The sequence below is a fragment of the Sorex araneus genome, chromosome 1 (genome assembly GCF_027595985.1).
Source record: "Sorex araneus isolate mSorAra2 chromosome 1, mSorAra2.pri, whole genome shotgun sequence".
Taxonomy (NCBI): Eukaryota; Metazoa; Chordata; class Mammalia; order Eulipotyphla; family Soricidae; genus Sorex; species Sorex araneus.
In genome coordinates this window covers 389544363-389568976 of record NC_073302.1, presented here as the reverse complement: position 1 = coordinate 389568976, position 24614 = coordinate 389544363, and the positions used below count along the sequence as shown (strand labels likewise).

General features: G+C 39.1%; 1 protein-coding gene across 4 annotated transcripts in view; it reads left to right on the top strand.

Moving 5' to 3' along the window:
- Positions 1-24614, top strand: part of CDK14 (cyclin dependent kinase 14) — a 685298-nt gene that overhangs the window by 407364 nt on the left and 253320 nt on the right. For all 4 annotated transcript variants that reach the window (XM_012935646.2, XM_055125412.1, XM_055125542.1 and 1 more), the window contains one exon: positions 12431-12551. In XM_012935646.2, coding sequence (XP_012791100.1) covers positions 12431-12551 — 121 coding nt within the window. The remainder of the gene's footprint in view (positions 1-12430; positions 12552-24614) is intronic.

Below are 24614 nucleotides of genomic sequence, written 5' to 3'. Positions count from 1 at the left end.
CCCCCCAACACACACACACACACACACACACACACACACACACACACACACACACACACAGTTCCCAGTATTCAGACAAGAGAACAAAATTTGCTGCTGCTCATATTTTTGGAAATGAAAGGATACTCTACTGACACCATGCTTTTAGTTTGTTCCTTTGTGGGCCACTCTCAGTGGTGCTCAGGGCTTATTCCTGACTCTGCACTCAGGAGTCAGTCCTAGTAAAACTCAGGGGGTCATAATGTGGGTTGAGAATGAACCCCAGGTCAGCCATTGCAGGTCCAGCAGTTTACCCTCCTAACTTTCTCTCCAGCCCCCTGAGAGCCTGCTTTCTAAATTAAATAATTTCATTTTCCTCACTTTAACCCCAAATTTATTATTGGACCAAGGGAGTTGAGATCCCCTCTCCTTTTCCCTTTTAAGTTAAATTTCTTATTTTGCCTCTTATTCATGTCCCTACTCCATCTACTTAGTCTTTTCCCAGCCCCTATGAATATACTGTGCATGAGTCAGTCGATATTTCTTGTTTCTTTCCACACTACCCCCCCCCATGCACCACCCCTGAAAGTTAGACTTTCATGCCTAATCACTTGCCTTTCACCTCTTTTCCCTTGAAAGGGAGTTGGGGAAGCTTCAGATCCTCCCTTCCACAGGACCCTGCCTGGCCCTCTATAGAATATATACATACATATGTGTGTGTTTTTGTGTGTTGTTTCCTATTTTGTCCTTGACTTTTGGGTTTTTTGCCAAATAAAAAAAAAACCCTAGAGCATAAATAAATAAATAAATAAAAACACTTTCGCATATATGACCTTCATCCATCAAAAAGACTTTTTAGCATTTTTTTAGCACTATTTTCTTGGGATCTTTGAGTTTCAGTACTTGGTGATTCCTGCATTTGGTTCATGGGTTAGCATACTTTTTCTGATACCAGATACTAAAGTTTTCGATTCCTACACTAGCATTATGGATCATACATTCTCTGTAAAGTGCTCCGTGTATTAGCACAAAAGCAGTCACAGACGGAAGGAATGGATGTCACTGTGTTCCATCAAAATATATTTGCGGGGGGAGAAGGGGATACTGGGGATTTTGGTGGTGGAAAATGTGCACTGGTGAAGGCATGGGTGTTTGATGACTGTATGATTGAAACTCAAACATAAAAGCTTTTTACTGTAGTCACAGTGAATCAATAATTTTTTAAATAAAGTAAAATAATATATGATGAATAAATATAAATATATATATATATTTATTTGCAAATACAGATAGTGTGCCGGCCATGGAATGCCAACTCCTATTTTATAACTGATAGAACTAGAGCAAGAATCTTAGTTGACTTAATCAAGGAGATACAGCTGACTAGTGTCAGATTTTCTATAAGGCATTCTGTCTTATTATTTTTTTTAGATCTCAGGCTTTTCAAGATATACAGGGTAATGATCAGGAAGATGAGGTCTAATCTCAAAAGTGCCAGTGGCCATATTTATGGGGACGGGTTTCATTGTACAACTCAAGCCAGTTGCATATTAATGAAACACCTAAGGAATGTCAGGAGACAAGCTAGTTGTCGAAGTGCAGGGGAGGTTGGGGAGCTTCTCTGCAGGTGCCTGTCTTCACAAGGAGGAAGGGGCCACTTCTCCAAAGAGAGGATTCTGGACTGTCTCTCTTAGCTGGAGAAGCCTTCAGGCCCACATATGTGGAGACTAGAAAACATCTCAACTTTTTTTTTTAAATAATTTATTTATTTTTAATTAGTGAATCACCGTGAGGGTACAGTTACAGATTTATACATTTTTGTGCTCATGTTTCCCTCATACAAATTTCGCGAACCCATCCCTTCACCAGTGCCCATTCTCTACTACCAGTAAACCCAGCATCCCTCCCACCCTCCGCAGTCCCGTCTCCCCCCACCCCACACTGCCACTATGGCAGGATATTCCCTTTTGTTCTCTATCTCTGATTTGGTGTTGTGGTTTGCAATAAAGGTGTTGCATGGCCATTGTGTTCAGTCTCTAGTCTACATTCGGCATGCATCACCCTTTCCCCGAATGACCTCTGACCACATTTTACTTGGTGTTCCCTTCTCTGAGTTGCCCAGAATGAGAGACCAGCCTCCAAGCCATGGAGTCAACCTCCTGGTACTTATTTCTACTATTCTTGGGTGTTAGTCTCTTAGTCTATTATTCTATATTCCACAGATGAGTGCAATGTTTCTATGTCTGTCTCTCTCTTTCTGACTTAGCATGATACTTTCCAGGCTGATCCACTTATATGCTAACTTCATGACCTCATTTTTTTCTAACAGCTGCGTAGTATGCCATTGTATAGATGTACCAAAGTTTCTTCAACCAGTCATCTGTTCTAGGGCACTCGGGGAAAACATCTCAACTTTGGCCCAGTTTGATGACCCAGGTTTATGCCATATTCAGGACGTGTTACCAAGACTGCCTGTTTATTTTAATGTGGGCAGGAGCTCTCACATAGTCAGGAGTTCATTTGTGCTTCTGTTGATTACAGCTTCTGTTGATGAGCCACCCTGTGGCCTCCACCAGACTCCTCCATAGAAGCCCCCACATTTTTTTTCAGCTGATGTAATTACAGTGTCAAATTGTGTGGGACCTTGATCTGTCAGGATCACAACAGTATCCATGCATATAATACTCTCTGATAATAAGTTTATTTCATTATGGGGGGAAAGAGGGCACACCCAGAAGTACTCAGGGCTTACTTCTGGCTCTGTGCTTATGGATAACTCCTGGTGGGGCTCCTGAAACTATATATGGTGTCACAGATTAACAGGCACTCTGCTTGCTATACTATCACTTTGGCCCCTCTGAGAATAAATTTGTTTTAAAAATAGAAAAAAAATCAGATATTGCCTAAAACTGTATAAATACTTTTTAACTTCATCATCATCATCATCATCATCATCATCATCATCATCATCATCATCATCATCATCATCATCATCATCCCATTGATCTTCGAATTTCTCGAGCGGTCTCAGTAACGTCTCCATTCGTCCTAGCTCTAATATTTTAAAAGCCTCTCTACTCGTCCTTCCCAACAATGCCTCATTGGAGGCTCTTTCAGGGTCAGGGGAATGAGACCTAGCTTGTTACTGGTTTTGGCATATTAATTCACCATGGGGATCTTGCCAGGCTCTCCCATGTGGGCAGGAAACTCCTGGTAGTTTGCCAGGATCTCACAGAGGGATGAGCAGGCTATAAGAAGTCTCGTGGCTGCATCTTGTGGCCTGGGGCTGAGACCTCCAAGCCTGCTCGGATCTGAAGACTTAAAAGCAAGCTCCCGGAAATGCGGCTTTTTGATTTATTCCATTTTATTAGGTTTTTATTTTCACAGGTTATTTATTTGGTGAACTACTCTGAGAACTGCAATCAAATCAACTTAAAGAGCTTTAGGTGTCCCTTAAAATAGTAGCTTTTGTTGAAGTAGAAGTCTGGGCAGAAAAAAAAAGGAAAGCTATTTTGTTCTAATGAAAGAGTGTCAAGAATTGGAGGATGCTCGGCTTTCATAGTGATTAAAAAAGTATATAATTAAACTTTAATTTTCACAAAATTGACTTCAATACCTAAAAATCATTCATTGTCTTAAATGTATTTAAAGGGCCTGGGATGAGGTTCAATCCCCAGAACCTTATGCCACCCGAGCACCACCAAATTTGGCCCCTGTGTTCCATAAACAGCACCAGGAATGTTCCCAAAATAGTTTAAAAAATGAGATAAAAACCTATTTTGAAAAGTATAGCTTTTTTTCTACGGACAGACTTAAAGCAATTATAACAATCCAGCAAAGCATGAGGCAAACTGGAAGTGGAGAAGTAAAAAGGGGTAAATTACAAAGGGAAAATCCATTAGCTAAAAGTAGAAGGTCAAGAACTTCCCAAACTTCCCTAAGGAATGTATTATGAAACAAGACATCTGAGGGGATGGCATTGTTTCCTAGCGGGTTTCAGAACAGTAGAGGATAAAGTACTGATTGGAAGGTTGGAAAGGAAAGAAAAGCTTAAGATTTAGATCTCTATGCAGGGTCCATGAACATTTTTTATACAGAAATCTCAAGTTGTGGGGAAAAATTGGTATTAGAAATGCAAGGGGGATGAAGATTGTCAGCATATAAATAATAACTGAAGCCATGGGAGTAATTAAATAAAACAATCCAGGAAAACTTGTCAAGTGCAGAAGAAAGAGGTTAAAGGCCAGGACTTGGGAGACACCAGAAGAACATACTTTTTGCTTTGTTTTGTTTGATGGGTGTTTACTGACAAACTCTAAGAGCAGCAATAAATATTTTTGAGCTGATTTAACATACTTCAGATGTCCAGTATAAATTCTCTAGGAGGAAGAAGCCTCCATTAAACATTCATGTGAAAAAAAAAAAAGAAATTCCTGGCCAGTTCCTCCTGACATGGGAAGGGAGGATCAAAGCCTCCTCTCTTGCTTCTCATGGCGCAGGGGAGCTTTTCGTTTTCCAGCCTGAATGCTTGATCGTAAAATATTGCCAGGCAACCACGTCTGTTTGGAATCAAGTCCATAGGAAGGAACCTCTCTCCTAGTAATAGTTTTTGTTTAAGAGCAAGACACTCATTATTTCATTTGGAGATAATGTAAAAACAAAAGCATTGACAAATGCAATATAGTTACCCGGCCTCTGGAAAGACTGAAGCGGGTTGGGGTGGGGGGTGGCGGATACTCCTGTGTATTGCATTTTTATTGACTTGAGCAACTTCATCTAATGTTTGTCATTGTTTTGCTTACTTAGAAAAACAATGAGCTTAAGTTGCCAGACTCCCCCCTCCTCCAGTTCTTTAGTCAAAAGAATGTCACTGAGACATGAGAACTTTTATTATTGAATCCTGATCTTGGGTTAAGCAATTTTCTTCATACAGTTCCATACCAAATTTAGTATCTTCAATAAAGACAATAAAGAAGCCTAGGAATTTGAAAGAATGATTAGTTATGCATGAAATATAAAATGTAAGGGATATCAATGCAAATAATAGAAATTTTACTCTCTGGAACCTAATGTAGTTTACTTAGAAAATGCCTGTGCTTCTGGGCTCATGGGCTGTTTCCTGCATTCTTAATGCAGATGACAGTAGGAACTTGTGGTTGGGTTGAATTAGGTGCCTGCAGAGCATCTTCTTCCGATAGCTAGTGTGCAATTGACTGGACTCAGATCTGCAGCCCACAGGCAATATGAATTGAAGATAGAATCTTGTTAGGTGAGAAATCACCTGTGCATGACAGTTAAAACACGGCATTAGTCACAGTTGCCTACGGTGTAGACATGTGAGAAAACACTAATTTGAATATATAACCCTGTTTCTAGATCCTGACTATTTTAACTCTAGACAAAGCCAGCGGCTAAGGCATAGCTTGGAAATCCCCAAAGAAATCATTCCTGTTAACTGTTCTTGATCTGAGAAGAGTAAATACGTGAGTAGGGTGGTCCACAGTGTCCAGTGCTGCTGGAGAAAGCTATGAAGACAAGATCTGAAAAGTCTCCACTGGCTCATATTAGATGACTGGTTGATGTAGGACAAACATTGGAAGAACTTTCTCATGATTTTTTCCTATGTGTCTATCAGAATTGGGAACTTAAAGAGCTAGGGAAAGGAATTATTTCATTGGGTACAAGATTAACAGGAATTTAATTCTCTTAACTGTCCTGGAAATCTAAGGTTCTACTATGTTACTTAGTATAGAGGTGATGGATTTTCTTTAACTTTTAATTTTTATTTAAATTTGTATTCATTGAGATTCTGTGGTTTTTAATATTATTAGTAGTTCCTCATAAATGTCATTTCAACACCATACCCATCACCATTGTACCCACCTGCCTCCCCCAAGGACCCCAGCACCCTTTCCTTTCACTGTCCCTCCTCCCACCCTACTCAGTTGTATGGATCAGCTCTCTCTCTCTCTCTTTTTTTTTTTTTTTGCTCTTTTTGGGTCACACCCTGCAATGCACAGGGGTAACTCCTGGCTCATGCACTCAGGAATCACTCCTGGCGGTGCTCAGGGGACCATATGGGATGCTGGGAATCAAACCCGGGTCGGATGCATGCAAGGCAAACGCCCTACCCACTGTGCTATCACTCCAACCCTAGGATCAGCTCTCTATGTTGCCTTTGAACACGTGTTGCTTCCTTGCTGTGTATCTTTATTTATTTAATTTTTTCTTTTTGGATCACACCTGGCGATGCTCAGGGTTTACTCCTGGTTCATGCACTCAGGAATTACTCCTGGAGGTGCTCAGGGGACCATATGGGATGCTGGGAATCGAACCCAGGTCGTCTGCGTGCAAGGCAAACGCCTTACCTGCTGTACTTTCACTGTAGCCTGCTGTGTATCTTTAATTTTCACCTATGAGAGAGATGTTCCGGGCTGCCCATTTTTTAGTTTTTGCAGTGGGATAAGGAGTAGAATTTACTCTATTCCAGAGTTTTTAGTTATATTTGGTAACTCTTTAAAGTTGAGTACTTTGAATGGTTACACAAGCCATTTTACGTGCCCATAGCAACATGCACCCCTGCGTGTATGCACATTCAGCCCAAACAGCAGTCTGTAAGTAAGTAGTGCTCATCTAGTTAGCGTTTCACTTTGCTTTTGGACTTTTAATTCAAACCAAACATTAATATAAGGAGTTTTGATACTAACCCATGAACTTCATCCTTTTTCAAAGGTAGTGTAGCTCTCTTCCTGTAGTGTAACCATAGCAACTGACAAGGAGCAGAGAAAGAAAGCTTTCACACATGTTGTGCTAATTAATCCTGTCCTACAGTCTTCCTTCAGCTGAAGGATGCAGTGTAATAAATTTTGCATGAGTAAGCGTGTTTTGATGCATGATTTGTATAAACACAAAGCAGAATCCTTAACAAAAATATTTATTAAATATGTATTTTTATATTCCTACTTCAAGTCCTTCTTCCCTCCCTCCCTCCCTCCCTCCCTTCCTTCCTTCCTTCCTTCCTTCCTTCCTTCCTTCCTTCCTTCCTTCCTTCCTTCCTTCCTTCCTTCCTTCCTTCCTTCCTTCCTTCCTTCTTCCTCCCTTTTCTTAAATTTTATTGTTTTAGTAATTCTCTCTCTCCCTGAAAATTTTAGAATTTATTTGCATTTTTAACTGAAAGATTTAAAATAAAATAGGGTAAAAGTTTCATTAAAAATAAACATTTAGGATACTTTAAAAATTAATGTTTAGGGCATTTCCATGAGAAAAAATAGTTTATTTTATTTATTTTTTTTTAAAGAACTTTATTTTATTGAATCACCATGTGGAAAATTACAATGCTTTCAGGCTTAAGTCTCAGTTATACAAATGCTGAAACAATCATCCCTTCACCAGTGCCCATATCCCACCCCCCCAAAAAAAAAAAGCACACTTCCCATCCCGCCCCCAAGCACCACCCCCTCCCCAAGCCATGTAACTGATAAATTTCACTTTACTTTCTATTTACTGTGGTTACATTCAATATTTCAAAACAAACCTCACTATTATTGTTAGGAGTACCCCACTAGTCAGACCTGTTGTGAAGAGATATGAGTCGGTTTTGGATTTCTGTACTTTAGCAACTAAGTCCAGGGAGATTTCTTCCAGATATTGGATCATTGCTAGCTTGTAAACCCCATCTTTGGTCATCATAATATGGCAGTCACCATGCCCTTCACCCCCAGCAAGGAAGAGGCAAGAGAGAGAGATACCTTTCCCCTCCTGGGCGGGCATGGGGCCGCGGCTTAGTTCTCAGAATGTCTCCAGACATTCTGCGAGGAGCTGCCCATGCCGAAAAATTTAGCTGGTGTCTGGAGTCAGGCTCATGCAGCTGCGGAGAGGCCGCACACACGTGCGTTCCCTGGGATCACATCTTGGCGGCGGGAGGGGAAAAAATAGTTTATTTTAATTATTGTATTTAAGTGAGATGATTGAAGAGCTTTTCTCAATAAGTTTATTTAGAAAATATAATATTCAGGACTGGAGAGATATGTTCAATACCCAGCACCACATATGATTCCTCGGAGTCCCATCAAGGTTATCCCTGAGAACAGGGGTAGGAGTAAAGCCTGAACATCTCCACAATGTCCCTCCAAAATTTTAAAAATATGCATGCATATATAATATTTGTCATTCAACATGACACATTTGCATGTGAACCATTTGAAAAAACTGTCTTAACACATTGAAGAGTTAGTTTTGAAAACTCATTTCTATGTTGTTAGGGAATTTATTTGGCCATGTGCGTAGAGTTTGAGCAGTTGGGGATGGGAAAGAGATAAAAAATGTTATAAAAATCTCCTGGCTATGTTTTCTAGAAATGTTTCCAAACTTATATTTAGAGTGACATAATTAACCTTAAACAACATTTATTTGCTTAGATTTATTTCTATATATATTAAACTGTTCTCTATCTTTATTTATTTATATGTCTAGGTAGTTTTGAAGTCTTGCTCTTCTTTTAACTCAAGGAGTAATATTTTTTTCCTACAACTAACCTACAGCTAATGAATGGAGACGTTACTGGTGCCCGCTCAAGCAAATTGATGGGCAATGGGATGACAAGTGATACAAGTGATGCAACTAGCGTATATGAAAAAATTGGATTTTTTTTTTTGTCCTTCTATCTTTTTGACTTAACTTTCTGTCACAAGGACCCCAGAGATTTGGTTTTGTCTTAAACTTTAGTCATCATGATTTACAATATTGTTAATGATCGGGCTTCATATACACAATATCCCAGCCTCCACTAGAGTGTCCACCTCCCTCCACCATTATCTCAGGGACCCACTCCCACTGCCCCATCCCCCACTCCAGCTCAGTACTGTAAACGGGTTCTTGGGTCCTGCTCCCTTTGGCCATTTGTTATTTTTTACTACGTTTATCTATATCCATCATATGAAAGAGATCTGTCCCTCTCTTTCTGATTGGCATCGCTCAGCATGATACCCTACAGTTCTATCCAGGTAGCATCAAATCGCATGACTTCATCTTTTTCTTTGACCCAAGTAATATATCACTGTGTATAGATGCCACAGTTACCTTATCTGTTCTTGTACACTTGGATTGATTCCAGACTTTAACTATTGTGAAGAATGCTGCCATGAACATAGGGAAGCAAATACTTTTTCTGAATAGAGTTTGGGGGCCCTTGGTAGTAGATGCCAAGAAGTAGAACTGCTGGGTCATATGGAAGCTAAATTCCTAATTTTTTGCATTTCCATATTGTTTACCAAAAGGGCTAAACCAGTTGACATGCCCACCAGTAGTGAATGAAAGTTCATTTTTTTAAATTACTGAATCAATGTGAGGTACAGTTAGAGACTTACAAACTTCCGTGCCTACATTTCAGTCATACAGTGGTCAAGTATCCATCCCTCCACCAGTGCCCATTTTCCACCACCAGTGGTCCCAGCATCCCGCCCACCATCCCCCCTTCCGCCTCCCCCCACCCTGCCTCTGTGGCAGGGCATTCCCTTTTGTTCTCTTTCTCCTTTTGGGTGTTGTGGTTTGCAATAGAGGTATTGAGTGGCCATCATGTTCGGTCTATAGTCTGCTTTCAGGGTGTATCTCCCATCCAGAGTGGATCCTCCTTGCACCATTTATTTGGTGATCCTGAAGATTCATTTTTTTTCCCCAGATCCCCAACACTGGTTGTTCTGTTCTTTGTAGTGTGTGTCTCATTGATGTTTTGGTTTGCATTTCCCCATGATCAGTGATGCAGAGCACTTTTTCATAAGTTATTGGCTATCTGTATGTTTTCTTTGAGGAAGTTTCTATTCATCTCTCCATTTTTTCTGATGGAATTAGTTATGTTTTATTTTCCTTTAAGTTTTGTTGTTGTTGTTGTTGTTGTTGTTTTCTTTTTGAGTCACACCTGGCGATGCACAGGGGTCATTCCTGGCTCATGCATTCAGGAATTCCTCCTGGCGGTGCTCAGGGGACCATATGGGATGCTAGGATTCAAACCCGGGTCAGCCGCATGCAAGGCAAACGCCCACCCTACCCGCTGTGCTATCACGCCAACCCCTTTCCTGTTAAGTTTTATAAGTGCTATATATGTCTTAAATATCAGCCCTTTGTCAGATGAGTGGTGGTAAAATATTCTCTCCCACTCTGAATACTCTTTTTTTTTTAATTCTGGTCACCATGTCGTTAGCAGCACAGAAGATTTACTAATTTTATATATGTATTATTCTCTACATTCCACTTGACAAGAGCATATGGAAGAAGTCAGAAGCTATCCCAGGACGTATGCTTGACACTTTGGTCTTTGTAGAGAAACGTAGTCATTTGAAAAACCAATGGGATTGCTGCTTTTAATTGAATCACCAAATTATGGAGACGTTTTACCATCCTGATTGTCTTCTCTGTTCACTTTTAAGTGAACTGAAGTAGGTAATAAGTTACACACAAAAGAATTAATGCTTATTGTAACATTTGTTTTCAAAAATAGGTATTCTATTTCATGTGCAAAAAACATTAAGGACTATTTATGTGTGTGTTTATATGTGTGTCTATAAAATGTACATTTTTATGTGCCACATTTGTAAACATCAACAAATTTGTGAAATTTGAATTGAATTGTAGATCAAAATGCTATTGAACTAATTAAATTTTTTTTTTGTTTCACCAGCTGTACTGTAAATTTGGGGGTGGAGCCTTCACAGAAGTGTTTAGGGACTCTGGGGCCATCTCAGTGATGCTGGGCTGGCATTGCGGCCTGACAGCTGTGCACTCAGGCACAGTCATGTCATGCTGCTTGGCCCAGAGTTGCTGGGGGAGGGGGTGAAGGAGGGGCTTGCAGTGCTACGGATCCAATTTGAGACTTTGCACATGCAGTGCATGTGCTCCAGCCCTTTGAGCTATCTCCTTGGCCCAGTATTACTTTTAAATTTGTGTATAATACAAAAAGACATGAATTAATAAACTGTATATATGACATGTTTCTTAATACTACAGAGAGCTAACACTTTAATGATTTACACTTGTGGTGAATAAACATCAGTAGCAAGAATGCTATTATACAGGACTTCTTTTTCCTTTAAAACTTGCATCTTAGGGACTGGATCAATAACACAGTGGATAGGGCTTTTGCCTTAACTGGGTTTGATTCCCAGCATCCCATATGATCCCCTGAGTACCACCAGGAGTAATTCCTGAGTGCATGAGCCAAGAGTAACCCCTGTGCATCACCGGGTGTGACCCAAAAAGCCAAAAAAAAAAATTGCGTCTTAGATTTTGTAAAATTTTCTTAAATGTATGTTTATTGAATATTGTTAATTAAAGTACTGAAAATTATGGTTTCATATGTGCATATTATATATTTATTATAGAAAGTTCTTGAATCTTTAAATTCATAAAAATCAATTTTAATTTTTTAATTTTAATTTTAAGTAAAATTTTATTTTAAATTTTCTAGTAATTCCATATTCTAGAATTAACCTCTAAATAGGTAAAGTATATATGAATATATACTTTAAATATAGTTATGTACATTTTCTGATGGACTGGAGCGATAGCACGGCAGGTAGGGCGTTTGCCTTGCACATGGCCTACCTGTGTTTGATTCCTACGTCCCTCTTGGAGAGTGCGGCAAGCTTCCGAGAGTACGAGAGTATACCGTCCTCATAGCAGAGCCTGGCAAGCTACCCGTGGCGTATTCGATATGCCAAAAATAGTAATAACAAGTCTCACAATGGAGATGTTACTGGTGCCCACACAATCAAATCAGTGAACAACGGGACGACAGTGCTGCAGTGCAGTGCTACAGAATACCTATTTCACTTTTTATTATTTTTAAAATTTATTTATTTATTTATTTTAAATTTTATTGAATCACCGTGATATAGTTATAAGCTTTCATGTTTGGGTTACAATCACCCAATGATCAAACACCCATCCTTCCACCAGTGCACATTCCCCACCACCAGTATCCCCAGTATACCACCCCTTTCCCACCCTCCCCCTGCCTCCATGGCAAAGAATACCTTCTTTGTTTTAAAGGTGTTCTGAACTGGAACCCTTTCTCATGAGACGTATTTCTTTCTCAGAACCAGTGTTCCGTGAAACATTCTCTGAAAAGTTCAGGAGACTTCTAAACCTCTGTGTGATGTCTATTAGTTTCTGAATCATTTTAGTTACTCTCCTTGAAATGTGTAATTACATTTTCCATTAATATGTAATGTCTTAAGAGGGAGTGTCAATGATTTACCTAATGGTGTTTATTTTTCATAGGTAATTGAAACACAATATGCTTTTCCCAAACTTTCTACTTACCTTTACAATACATTCATGCTCCTAAAAATAAATAAATAAATCATGTTTGATCGTTTAAAATTGTGAACATTCAAATTTAACTTCTCTTTTTCCATTAATTTTCATTAAACTTATCTATACTTCATGTAACCCACAGGTCTTGCAAGAGCAAAATCGGTCCCTAGCCACACGTACTCCAACGAAGTGGTTACCTTGTGGTATAGACCTCCAGATGTCCTCCTGGGCTCCACAGAATATTCCACCTGCCTTGACATGTGGTGAGAAATCGATGCTTTACTTTAGCTAATCTTTCTATAGTGCTTGGTCTGGGTCAAGCCTACACAAACATCCTAACAGTTTGAATGAAGATTAACGATGCAGGAGTGTTTGCCTGTGTGGCAGTACTGCTGGGTTTCTTTAAAAACATGATTAGGAATGCTCCCTAATCAGTGATTTCCTTGCAGATGGTGTCTGATGGACAGGGATAGAGGCATTCTTCTGTCAGTGCAGTGATTTTTCTCCCTAAGTGGCTCAATTTGTGAATTCATTTTACAACAAAGAGTTATATATCTCTAAACAGAACTGTAAGTTGAAAGTAACGAGAAAATATTTAAACCCACAGCATAAAGATCTAAAAAAAAAATCTTAATTGGGCCTCTGGCATCAAGTTTATTTTCACTATGCCCCTAAAAACTGCCAGTTATTTAGAGTGAAATTAAAGAGTTAATTATTTTTCAGGGCTGGAGCGATAGCACAGTGGTAGGGCATTTGCCTTGCATGCGGCCTACCTGGGTTTGATTCTTCCACCCCTCTCAGAGAGCCCAGCAAGCTACCGAGAGTATCTTGCCTGCATGGCAGATTCAACATGCCAAAAACAGTAACAAACAAGTCTCACAATGGAGACGTTACTGGTGCCCACTCGAGCAAATCGAAATCGATGAGCAACGGGATGACAGTGACAGTGATTATTTTTCAACCCCAGGATTAATTTTAGGACAGTCTTAATTTCACAAGATCATTTAGCACAATTAAAAACTTCATCATAGGGGGTAGAGAGCTAGTACAGGAGTTAAGGTGCTTGTCCTGCATATATCAATTTGTTTATGGTCCCCATCACCAGAAAACCAAAAGTAAGCCTGCGCACCTCGGGATGTGACCCCGACCAAAAACAAACAAAAATATCCATCTTGGGGTCCCGAAATTGGCAAGTTTTGTTGTATGATTATTTATGATAAAAATCCCGCTAGCTCCCATCAAGTCACTGTCATCCCGTTGCTCATCGATTTGTTCGAGTGGGCACCAATAACGTCTCTCATTGTGAGACTTATTGTTACTGTTTTGGGCATATTCAATACACCCGGGTAGCTTGCCACGCTCTGCCAGGCGGGCTCGATACTCTTGATAGCTTGCCAGGCTCTCCGAGAGGGGCGGAGGAATCGAACACGGGTCACCCGAGTGAAAGGCGAACACCCTACCACTGTGCTATCGCTCCAGCCCACCCATCAAGTATGGTCATAATAAAATGAGAAAATACTCACATTTAACATTTAACAAAAACTCACTAGTGACTGGTGAAAATATCCACTATTAATTAAAAAGTTTCTTTTCTAGACTTACAACTTTATCCAAAACAAAGTCATTTAATAGCATATGGCTCTTTTGTAGCAGGAATTATATGCCAATGAATGGTTATTCTCCTATATCCAGAATTTGGCTACATGTTATATGTTTATGGCCTCCATAAAACTTCAACATGTGTTGTTTATCTTACTGCTGTGTTCTTGCTTCACTGCTCTATCATCATTCTTGAATTTTAGTAAATTAGACTGTGATGAGGGCTGGCTTCCTAACTGATATTTTTGATCCAAAAATTTTAGGGTGAGAAAACAATCAGTTTCCTCATGATATAGAACAGAGTAAAGATTTTCTTGCCTTAGGCAACAAAAACAAGCCAAAAAATGGGACTTAGTATCTGTGAGGTCACTTAAATTGCTACTTTTTATGTCTATGTGGATATATTTAATTTATGAAGCATAGATAGAGTAATAAGAGAATCTGAGACCATCAAAGAACTTAAGGTGTATTATCATAATATTTCTATTACCATTTTAAAGCAAAATCCAAAATGTCCCTGTAGCAAAAGTATCTATCCCTGAAGAGCAGGACTCAACCATTATTTTTTCATTTTACTTCCTGGCTCTTTCTGAATGGTTGTTTATGCAGTTAATTTTTTTCCCCAACCTGAAGCAGGAACTTGGGCAAAATAGGTATTTTGATCTCTAATTGTAAAGAAAGCAAAATGGTTTGGAAATAAGTGTCATAAAAATGGTTTGAAATGCATTTGTTTGTCAAAAAGCGTCAAAATTTTGAACTGTATCAAGACATAAAACTTTTTCGTCCTTTTCCTCCTCCTACCTTACATTTGAATGTTGGCCATACAATCATGATTTAATTTCTTGAGTTATGCAGCATTTTCCTATTTATTTAGTATAGACATTCTAGGTTTTCTTTCTTTGAGGTCAGTTAAGGACTCTACTAAGAGTAACATAGTTTGAAAATAGTGTCTTGGAGCCAGTTTTGTCTTAGTGCTTGGCAGTTCAGTTAAGTCTCCACCCTTATAATCCAGAGATGTTTTATTATGTCCTAGTGGCTAATTTTCCCAAAACCTTTAAAAGTGTTCTTTAAAGTACAAAGAATTATATTGATTGTGACTTGCTAATATGTCTGTTTCTAATGGATAGTATTTAATTTCCTATTCATGCCTCTCCCCTACTCCCTGGCTCCTTTTTTCCCCCCAGTGTGTGTGTGTGTGTGTGTGTGTGTGTGTGTGTGTGTGTGTGTGTGTGTGTGTGTGTGTGTTTCTCTTAAGGAAAGAGGTTTGGTGCTTTCTGCCAGCTTGCTTTAAATGGAGACATAATGAAAACATACAAAAGCTGTTATTGAAGTTGATGGGGGAAAAACCTGATTTTAAAAAAAAATGTAGACCCCAAATGCCCTTTAGCCTGTGTGCCAACATCATTTGTTACCAGAAACAGATAATGAATGTATAATGTTTGAGCAGCTCCCATACTTATTGCCTCTCATTTCCAAGATCCAAATGCTGAGTTATATCTATGGAATGCCTGTCATTTTGAACCTGATTTCATTCCAAACCACTTTTTAAAAGCCATTTTGTTGTTATACTCTAAATCAGGTAAAATGTAATTTTTCTGTTAGACAGTTCACAGGGCATTGATTTTTGCATAATCAATGACATCAATGGTGGGCATTCAAGAACCAACAAATGGGACCATAATTGAGTCACAGATCAGCTGCTGCAAAGAGAAGTGCAAATATTAACCCAGGAACAATGGCAAGGAGGCAGGTGCAATAGTTTCTGGCTATTTTTCCAGTTCGTTTACCAACCAGGGGCCAGTAGGGTGGTAACTAAAAACTAATGATCCCTCTACAGCATTACATTTTCCAGTTTTCTGTTAAATGGCCACAGGAAACAAAAATATTAATGAAGACACATATGTGTTAGCATAGTCAGCAAGGGATGGAAATCACAGTGTCCATGTTAGGATTTACTGCTCTTGGTCTTCAGTGCTGTCCTGATATGTGATTCTACTATGCGGTTTTTAGAATGCATCAAGCAAGATATGTCGCCATACCTTTATCTCTACCTGTGAAGTTGCATTAAGCAAAAGAACCATATTTACATTTTTCTCATGTTGAACTTTGATAATTTCTGGATTTTGTCAAGTCTAGGCACTAGGAATAATCTTTAAACTCATAAGCCATAAAAGGCTTACTGTGTACCGAGAAGCACTGGAAGAGAATTGAAAATGAGAAAACAGTTGGCCTGTGCAGTGGCTCCCTAGCCAGGAAGCAGTGCTCTCGCTGGCAAGGTCATTGCTCTAAGTGAGCTTTATCTTCTTGTGTGGAAACTCATAAATATGTTTACAGATGTGTGTGTTTCCCAAGGCAAAAGATAACCTGGGATTATTTTAAGGGATTCATTTTTAACAAAGGGCGATTAACTTATTTGTAAGTAATAAATCATTATCATGATCACAGTTCTTTGGGAGGGGCGCAGTATAGAGCTACCTTGTGGCATCAATTACAGTGTACCCCAAGACGGAGTGTGAAGAATGATAGCATGTCAGTCTCTTCCTTTCATCATCTTTTTAAGAGCTAATTAACATATTAACTATGCTTGTCAAAATGTGGGGCAAATCATTTATAAATAAGCCTGTCAAATGTAATGAGATTGCATATTAAATCACCCTTTTCTCTATTACATCTTTGATTTAAGATTAAAATTAATTTTTTTAACATTGTAGCAGCTGGGTAGTTAGAAAACGATTTCCATACCGGTCGTGATATATAGAAAATTATCTGCATCAAAACTGATTTTGCATATATCAGAAAAGAAACTGCCTATTTATTATTATAAGGCCATTTAGCATCATGCTTTATTAAATAGCTTAATCATCATGCATATTGGAATTATCCTGAGTTCTGCAATCAGTCCTAACAATATCATCCTTAATATTCTCTCTTTAACCAAGGTAATTTGTGTAGGGAAATAAAGTTTTTAGGACTCATGTTTATTTACAGTGTTTTAACAGAGAGAATCATAAATTAATCCTACTCTAGCCCCTGCCCTGAAAATAATTTTATATATATATATATATGTTTATATCCTTAGTATTTGAGTAATTGTAACCATTGAGTCTTAAATAATAGTAATAATAGCAATAATAATCATGCTTTTATTAAACACAAGCTGAACTCTGCTTTTTTTCTTACTTACTTTCTGTTTCAAGATGTAATGGCAGAGGATAAAATAGAAAAACTAAATATAAATAGCAGTTTTCCATGCTTACTGAAAACCAATAAGCATGGAACTCAGGGCCACACCCACACAAAGTTTTTTATTCTTCACAACATATTTTGTAGTATCTAAATATGATTTATAAGAAATTGGGCTTTATTTTACTAGTGACCCCCCAAATCAAATGCAATAAAATTCCTGTTTTTTTAGTTCAGTTTGTTCTCTAAGTGGGTGTCTTTTACTCAACTGCCTTAAGCACTACCTTTCTCTCCTCTCATCATATCCTGTTTCACTTTTTGCTTCTTTTTGGTTCACTCCTGGCAGTGATCAGAGCTTAATTCTGACTCTGTGCTCAGACATCACCCTTGGCATTGCTCAGGGATCAGATGTGGTTCTGGGGTTTGAACTCGGGTCAAACTTTGGGTCAAACTCGTGTCAGACAGATTATTAATTTTTTAATGGGATCAATATCTGTGCTTTTATGCCTTTTCCTAATCCCTAGCAAGTCAAACACCCTACACATTACTTTCCCTGGCATCTTATCCTGTCCTATTTTTGTTTTATTTTACTTTTTATTAAGAAACCATGATCACTGAATTATTCATCGTTGAGTTTCAGCCATACAATGTCCAGCAACATTCCCACCACTAGTGTCAACTTCCTTCCACAGGGTCCTCGGGTTTCTTCCCACCACATAGAATACCTCCTGAACAGGAACATTTTAAGTTTGGTTATTATCCTATTTCACTTTAAAAGCTTACTAATTTCCTTTTTTCCTCTTCCTCACCTCCTCCCCTTTTTTTCCCTTTGTGTTTGTTGCACACTTGGTTGTAGTGTGCTGAAGTTTGCCTGCTTTATCCGGTGCCGGAGATCACACAGTCAGAGCCAGCTGTCATTCTCAGTGATGTAGGATGAACTCAAACTCACAAGCCACATGCATCGTGCAAGGGAGACACGGTGGCACTGAGCCACATTTCCTATGCCATTCCAATTCCTTATTAGACAGACATATTTTTATTCACGGAGGGGTTTGTTTGAAAAAACTTGAGACAGATTATTAAATTTATTTTTAATGGGATCAATATCTGTGCTTTTATGCCTTTTCCTAATCCCTAGCCTTTACTCATTTGACCACCTTTTTGAAAAAGAATGCATGTTTAATAATAGTCAGGACTGTGTCAAGGTGCTTGCCTTGTGTGCAGCCAACCTAAACTGGATCCTGTGATCGTTACAATTGCTAACTCTTGATTTAAAAAGGAAATTAGGGGGGAAAATAGATTACCTTGCACGCAGCTGACCTAGATTTGGTCTTCAGCACCCCATATGATCTCTTGAGCCCACCAGGAGTGACCCATGAACACAGACCCAGGTGAAAGCCCTAAGCATCTTTTCCCACCAAAATAGGGGGGTGGGCTAGTAAGAATGAAAATTTGATGAGCTGCGTGTAGTCACCTGCCAAGTCAAGAACATTTGCACACTTTCTTATTAATTTCAGGTTATAAGACCAAGGTAGTCATAGATTAGTCACTGAGTAACAACTCTTGAAGAGGTTGTGGAAGCTACTTTAGTAATATATGAACCAAATGACTTGTTGGTGTAGCTACCGACAGTGCAGTGGAACAATAACAGAAAAGTGTGCTAGTCAGGAGAACAGCCTGGTGGTTGAAAGCTGAGCTCATGGTCCTAGTTTCTAAGCTCACTCTCAGTACTAATGCCCTTGAAAATTAGGGTGATCATATCTTTTATCATTCAAAGATATGCTTTGGGAGTTAACAGTAGTTTTGCCAAAGAAATAAATGTAACATAATGCTTTAACTGTGACATGTCATCTTTATCCTAAAAAATCAGAGCAATGCTTTACAGAAACTCAGTGGTCAGAAGAGACTCAATGCATTGGAGCATTTAATTCTCACCCAAGTACCACTGGCTGTGAGCTAAAAGTACTCGCAGAAAACTTCTACTACACTGCTCAATCATTGACTAATTCTTTGTAAAAGTGTATTTCTATGTCATTTGGTAATAATGGCTTTCAACATGCTAAATTTCATGATGACTTTGGAGTACTTTAAGGCTTTGAAAAAAACTAGGTTTTTTCTATGTAAACCAGCCTGACTATGCTTTTTTAATATCCCATATTTCTCAGCATATTTAAGTAAGAATATGTTTGTGTTTTCAGTAGATATGTTTGGTCATTTATTAGTTATAAAGAAGATGGTACTCTTATATAAAATAAGGCATTATATTTAGTGCTTACTGTAGGATAACAATGGTTCTTTCTCCCTTGCCAATAGGAGCTTAGGTTGATTGCATTACACCCTCACAGTACTCCTGAGGTGCTCCCATTCTTCTGTGTTTAACTTCTCAGTGCTCTGCTTCCCCTATCTGTTAATCACCTACATCCCCAAATCAGACCGTGTGACTTGTAAGATCAGATCATTCTAAGGACTCTGGATTTTGTGTTTGTTAGTGAAATATTGCCTTTCTCTTTCCCTTGTGTCCTTTTCATAGTTTTCTTTAGAGCAATGTTCTTTTTGTATAGACACAGGAAGGCAGTTAATGCTATGCTTTTGTAACTTGGGAGTTAATTGACTCTGTATAATATTTACTCCTGGGCATCTCTTATATTTATTCGACTTAAGCCTCAATTGCTCTTAGTTCCTAGCACCTCAAAAGCAGGGTCCTGATGAAGGAACTGGATAGATCCAAGGACAAGCTGTAAGCTACCCTGGCATCGAAAAGGGAACCAGGCCAAGTGCCATAAAACTCATAATAAGTTAAGAACAGAGTCAAGGACAAATTCTTTCATGACCCAAAGAGAAGAGACTGGACAAGGACCCTGCTAGGGTTAGCAAGGACTAATCTGGCCTGAGAACTGTAGTCTGGGGTCTATAGTGATATGTCCCCAGGAGAGCCACCCTTTAAGCTTAGTATATCTCTTACTTTGTCCATACAAAATGACTAATATTATTAAGAAGTAAATTTAAGATCACCATTTAAATGTATATGGACTAAGGAAAGAAGTGTGCCTTTCCATGAAATTTCCCCTTGAGCAGATCTCCTAGCAGGAGGAGATCTTTGTCTTAGAAGAGCTTCCCCTGAAGGAAGGACTTTCATATGTTGATTGTACTATCTCACCTATGTGTAGTTGCTACCCCCAATCTTGGAGGTTGGGCTCTAAACTAAGGCTGTGAGACTGGGTGCCAGGAGACTAGCATGGGGAAAAATAGGAGACAGGAATGAGGAGCAGTGTGAGGCTAGGGTGCTCAGTGAGACTGGAATAGGCACGTGGGTAGAGTGGAATAAACAGCGGGACAAGGATTAGAATAAACGGCAACTGATCACCACCAGCTTGGCTGCCCTGTTCCCTCCTTCATGTGTCTGTTGTCCACGGCTGCAGGCTGAGGTGCGGAAGTGGCTCATGGCCACCAAACACTTGTGGCAAGAGAGGACCCACACACACTTTGTGAATACATAATTTACTACTAATTTTTTTTTCTTTTTGGGGGTCACACCCAGCAATGCTCAGGGGTTACTCCTGGCTCTATACTCAGAATTATTCCTGGGACTGGGTGGTATCATAGAGGATGCTGGGTCGAATTGGCAGCGTGGAAGGCAAATGCCCTACCTGCTATACTATTGCTCTGCGCCCTAAATATTTTTAATGAATTGAAATTACCCTGTTTTTACCAATTAACCATAGTATTACCCACAAACTGATTTCAAGTAGCTAGTCACAGTGATTAAGCTTCATGGTGTTATGATAGTCCTGGATATATTCAGCTACCTCACCTGCTTATAAGAAAAAGCAAAAGATGGTGATGATAATTATGATGTAAAATTCTTTAATTCGTGATCAAAAATGTTGAGAATAAGTTTTTTAGTCATCCCTGGATCTATCCATCAGCCAGGCTAAACATAATGCATTTATAATGGAGTATAGCATCTAAGAGTACTATGGGATCCCAAAGAAAATGAGACTGATGTTTTAGTTTTAGGGATATGATAATCACTGTTTCAATGTATCACTGTCATCCAGTTGTTCATTGATTTGCTTGAGCAGGTGCCAGTAATGTCTTCATGTGTCCCTGTTGCATACTAGTGTAGCCCGATGGCATCTGCTTGCTCCAGGAACATGAAGAGCACGTTGTTGTTACTGTTTTTGGCATATCAAATACATCACAGGTAGCTTGCTAGGTTCTGCCATGCGGGGAAAACAAAAAATAAATGAAACTAAAAATGAAAATAAAGGAAAAATTGTGTCGCTCTCTTCCAGGAGCTTTGTTTTATAGTCTCTGGATCTTGGCTGTTGATGAGATTACATGGCACTGGGGCAGAGTTTGTGGGTGTGACTGCCAAGCTACTGGAAAACTGGGGATCTGGGTGGAGGAGGCCCAGTCCCGATCCAAGGAGTCTTGGAGATCTCAGCCACGGACCCCGCATGCCTGGGTTCCTCTGTCAGTTCCTTCAGGCTAGTCAGAGCATGTGGAGAGTGGCCTTGAACATAGCTGTGGCTGAATTCTGGAGGTTTTTGCAGCCAGGATCTGCTTGGGGCCGGGAGGAAAACTCAACCTGCCCCCCTCTGAGGGGGCCCCTGTGAAGACAGCCTAGCATGGGGGCAGGAGGTTCTGCCTGGCAGGGATATGATAATGGCATTATGTTTAGAAAAATAGATATTTTAGTCCAAATAGTCACATCTTATGTACATGTATTTTTTTTGGAAATAAACACATACACACGTACGCGCACACACACACATACACACACACACACATATATATGGTACTTAAAGTTTAGAGAATATATTGGATTACATATTAACACCTTTTATGGTTTAACTTACATACTTCTTCATGCAGAAAGCAACTATCTAATTATATAAATTATAAGTTTTGCTGAATAAAGGAGAGACACTGCTATAATAGAAAACTCATCGAAACCCCAAGGTTCTATCTCTGACATTCTTTATCTCTTGAGTTTTCAAATCAGACAGCTAAGGTAATAAAATCTTTTAAAGAATAGCTGTAGCAATCACAACAATAGCAAAACCTTCATCTCTGCCTTAACCATATTCATCCACTATTACTTTTATCAGAAGCGCTAATTTTATTTTTTTTAATTTATCTCCATGTCTTAATTGTTTTCGTTGGCAATTACTTATTTCCCATTTCAAACATTATCTACTAGGTAGGTGTAACGCTAGGTGAAATGGGAGGCTTTTCCCATTTCTTTTCCCATTCCCCGTCTTTTCCTCACTCCACCTTATTCCCTCAGCATAGTTTGTTTATCATGTTCTGAACCATTAACATGAAAACATTATTAATAGATTAATCATATAATATTTTAGAATTTGAATTCTTTCTTGCATAATCTTTGCTTCTTCTAGATTTCTCTGACTTCTGTTGCTATAGAGATTTTTAGTCCCTATTGTTTTAAATTTTCTTTTAATGAATTGAGATTCTGTATTTCTGTTGCGCATTATTTTTAAATATAAAAGTTTTATCCATTACCTATGGAAATATTGTTTTCAGATTCTCAGACACTCAGCAGATCTGTCAGCAAATATTATTGACATTTCCCTTGATCATCCATTTCTTTGAAAGTATCTTCTCTCAGCTCTGGGATTTTCTGCCTTGGAATAGCAGACTGGCCTTGGAATACTTCTTGGGGCCTTCCATTTGCCCATCTGTGGTTGGAGGCGCTAGAAAGGTTACTCCGTTTCCCTAGAAATCTGTCCTATGCCCTCTCTGCTGCTCCATGTCCTAAAGGCCCTTCCCTAGGGCACTGCATCCTCCAAGCTGTTTGGCTGACTGTTTCTGCTTGATTGCTGGCTATAGACAAGTTGGGGGAGAGGAAGACAGACTGTTCCCTAATTCTTTTTTCTCTGCTTTAGGCTTTATTTCTTGAAATTGTTGACTACAGCTTCTGTTTGGCAGCCTCATCTCTGCCTCTGTCAATATTCAATAACACTTGACCTTTTGAGTTCTAGGGCAAGTAATGACTTCCTGCCTCTGTTTGCTAGCTTTTTAGTGTTTGAGTATGCCTTGCTGGTTTCCTTGCATCTCTCTACTTAGTCATTTCATTGAAGTCTGTTCTAGGTTGATTCCTTTTTCCTTCTGTTACTGATTTCCTCTTTCCTGGATTCTATGCCTTTCTCTTGTAGCCTCCTAAAAAAGAATACATTAGAAATGACCATTTTCAAAGTCTTAGTGTTCTGAAAATGTCTATCTGCTTTCACACTAGTTGAAAAAGTTTGGATGAACACATAATTAGGTCTTTCCCCCTTGATTCTTGAATGCATTGATTCCTTTTTTTTTTTAGAGCAATTCTATTGCTTCTGAGAAATCTGTTTCCATTGTGATTATCAGTCATTTGTGTGCCTCCCTGTACTTTCTTTCTGGAAAAAATCTTTCCTCATTTTACGGATTTTTGTCTTCTCAGCATTCCATTTTTTTAAAAAAATTCAGTTAATGTGTATGTTTGCTCTTTTATTTTTTCTCTAGTTTCTATTGAAAGCTTTATTTCAAATATGGGCATGCAGGGAATTCATAGCTGTCCATTACTTTCTGTAAATGAGGTATTATGAATCTATGACTTAAGGGAGTCCAGATGGTTCATCATTTCATTATATATTGCTCATACAGAAAAGACCCCAGGCTTTTCATTGTGACATCCTGAACTGTCTGAAGACCTAGTCTTTGTTCTCCCTCCAGTGCTCTTCCTGGCAGTATATGTCTGTAAAGCAGGAGAGAGAGCAGAACTGATGGACTCGCAGACAAACTTTTTTCCTTATTACCCATTTTTTAAGTTCTGTGTCTCATCTTGATCTTGGCTATTTTTTAATGCTCAATTTGAGCCCCTTTGGATTTAACTTGTTTTTCGTGTGTATCTGTGTGTGTATGCATGTGTGTGTGTGCAAGTGTGTGTGTCTGCAGGTGTGTGTATGTATATGTAGGATGATTCCCAAGCCGTACTCAGGGGTCTGAGGGTAATATGTGGCCCAGCTGATGGTGTCAGCATCATGCAAGGCAGTAATAAGTGAGGAGGTTGGGCATCATGTGCCAGGAATCAAACTCAGGACCTAGTTTTTGCAAGGCATGTGGTTCTCCACTTTTAAGCTAGCTCTCTGGCCCCTGAATTTTCTTTATTTAGGAATTAAACGTCTATTCTGCTACCAGTAGATTGCTATAGAGGATGATCAGTGGAGACATATAGGAGAGTTGCTTATTTTTATCACAAACTTTTATTTATTTATTTTTGTTTGTTTGTTGTCTTTCTGGGTCACACGCGGCAATGCTCAGGGGTTACTCCTGGCTCTGCACTCAGGAATTACTCCCAGCGGTGCTCGGGCGACCATATGGGATGCTGGGAATTGAACCCCAGGTTGGCCACATGTAAGGCAAACGCCCTACCCACTGTACTATAGCTCCAGCCCCAACACAAACTTTTTTTTTTATCTATATATGCCTGTGTTCATTCTGGGACTGTATACATAGTCAACATCTACAAACTGCCTAAGTTTCCA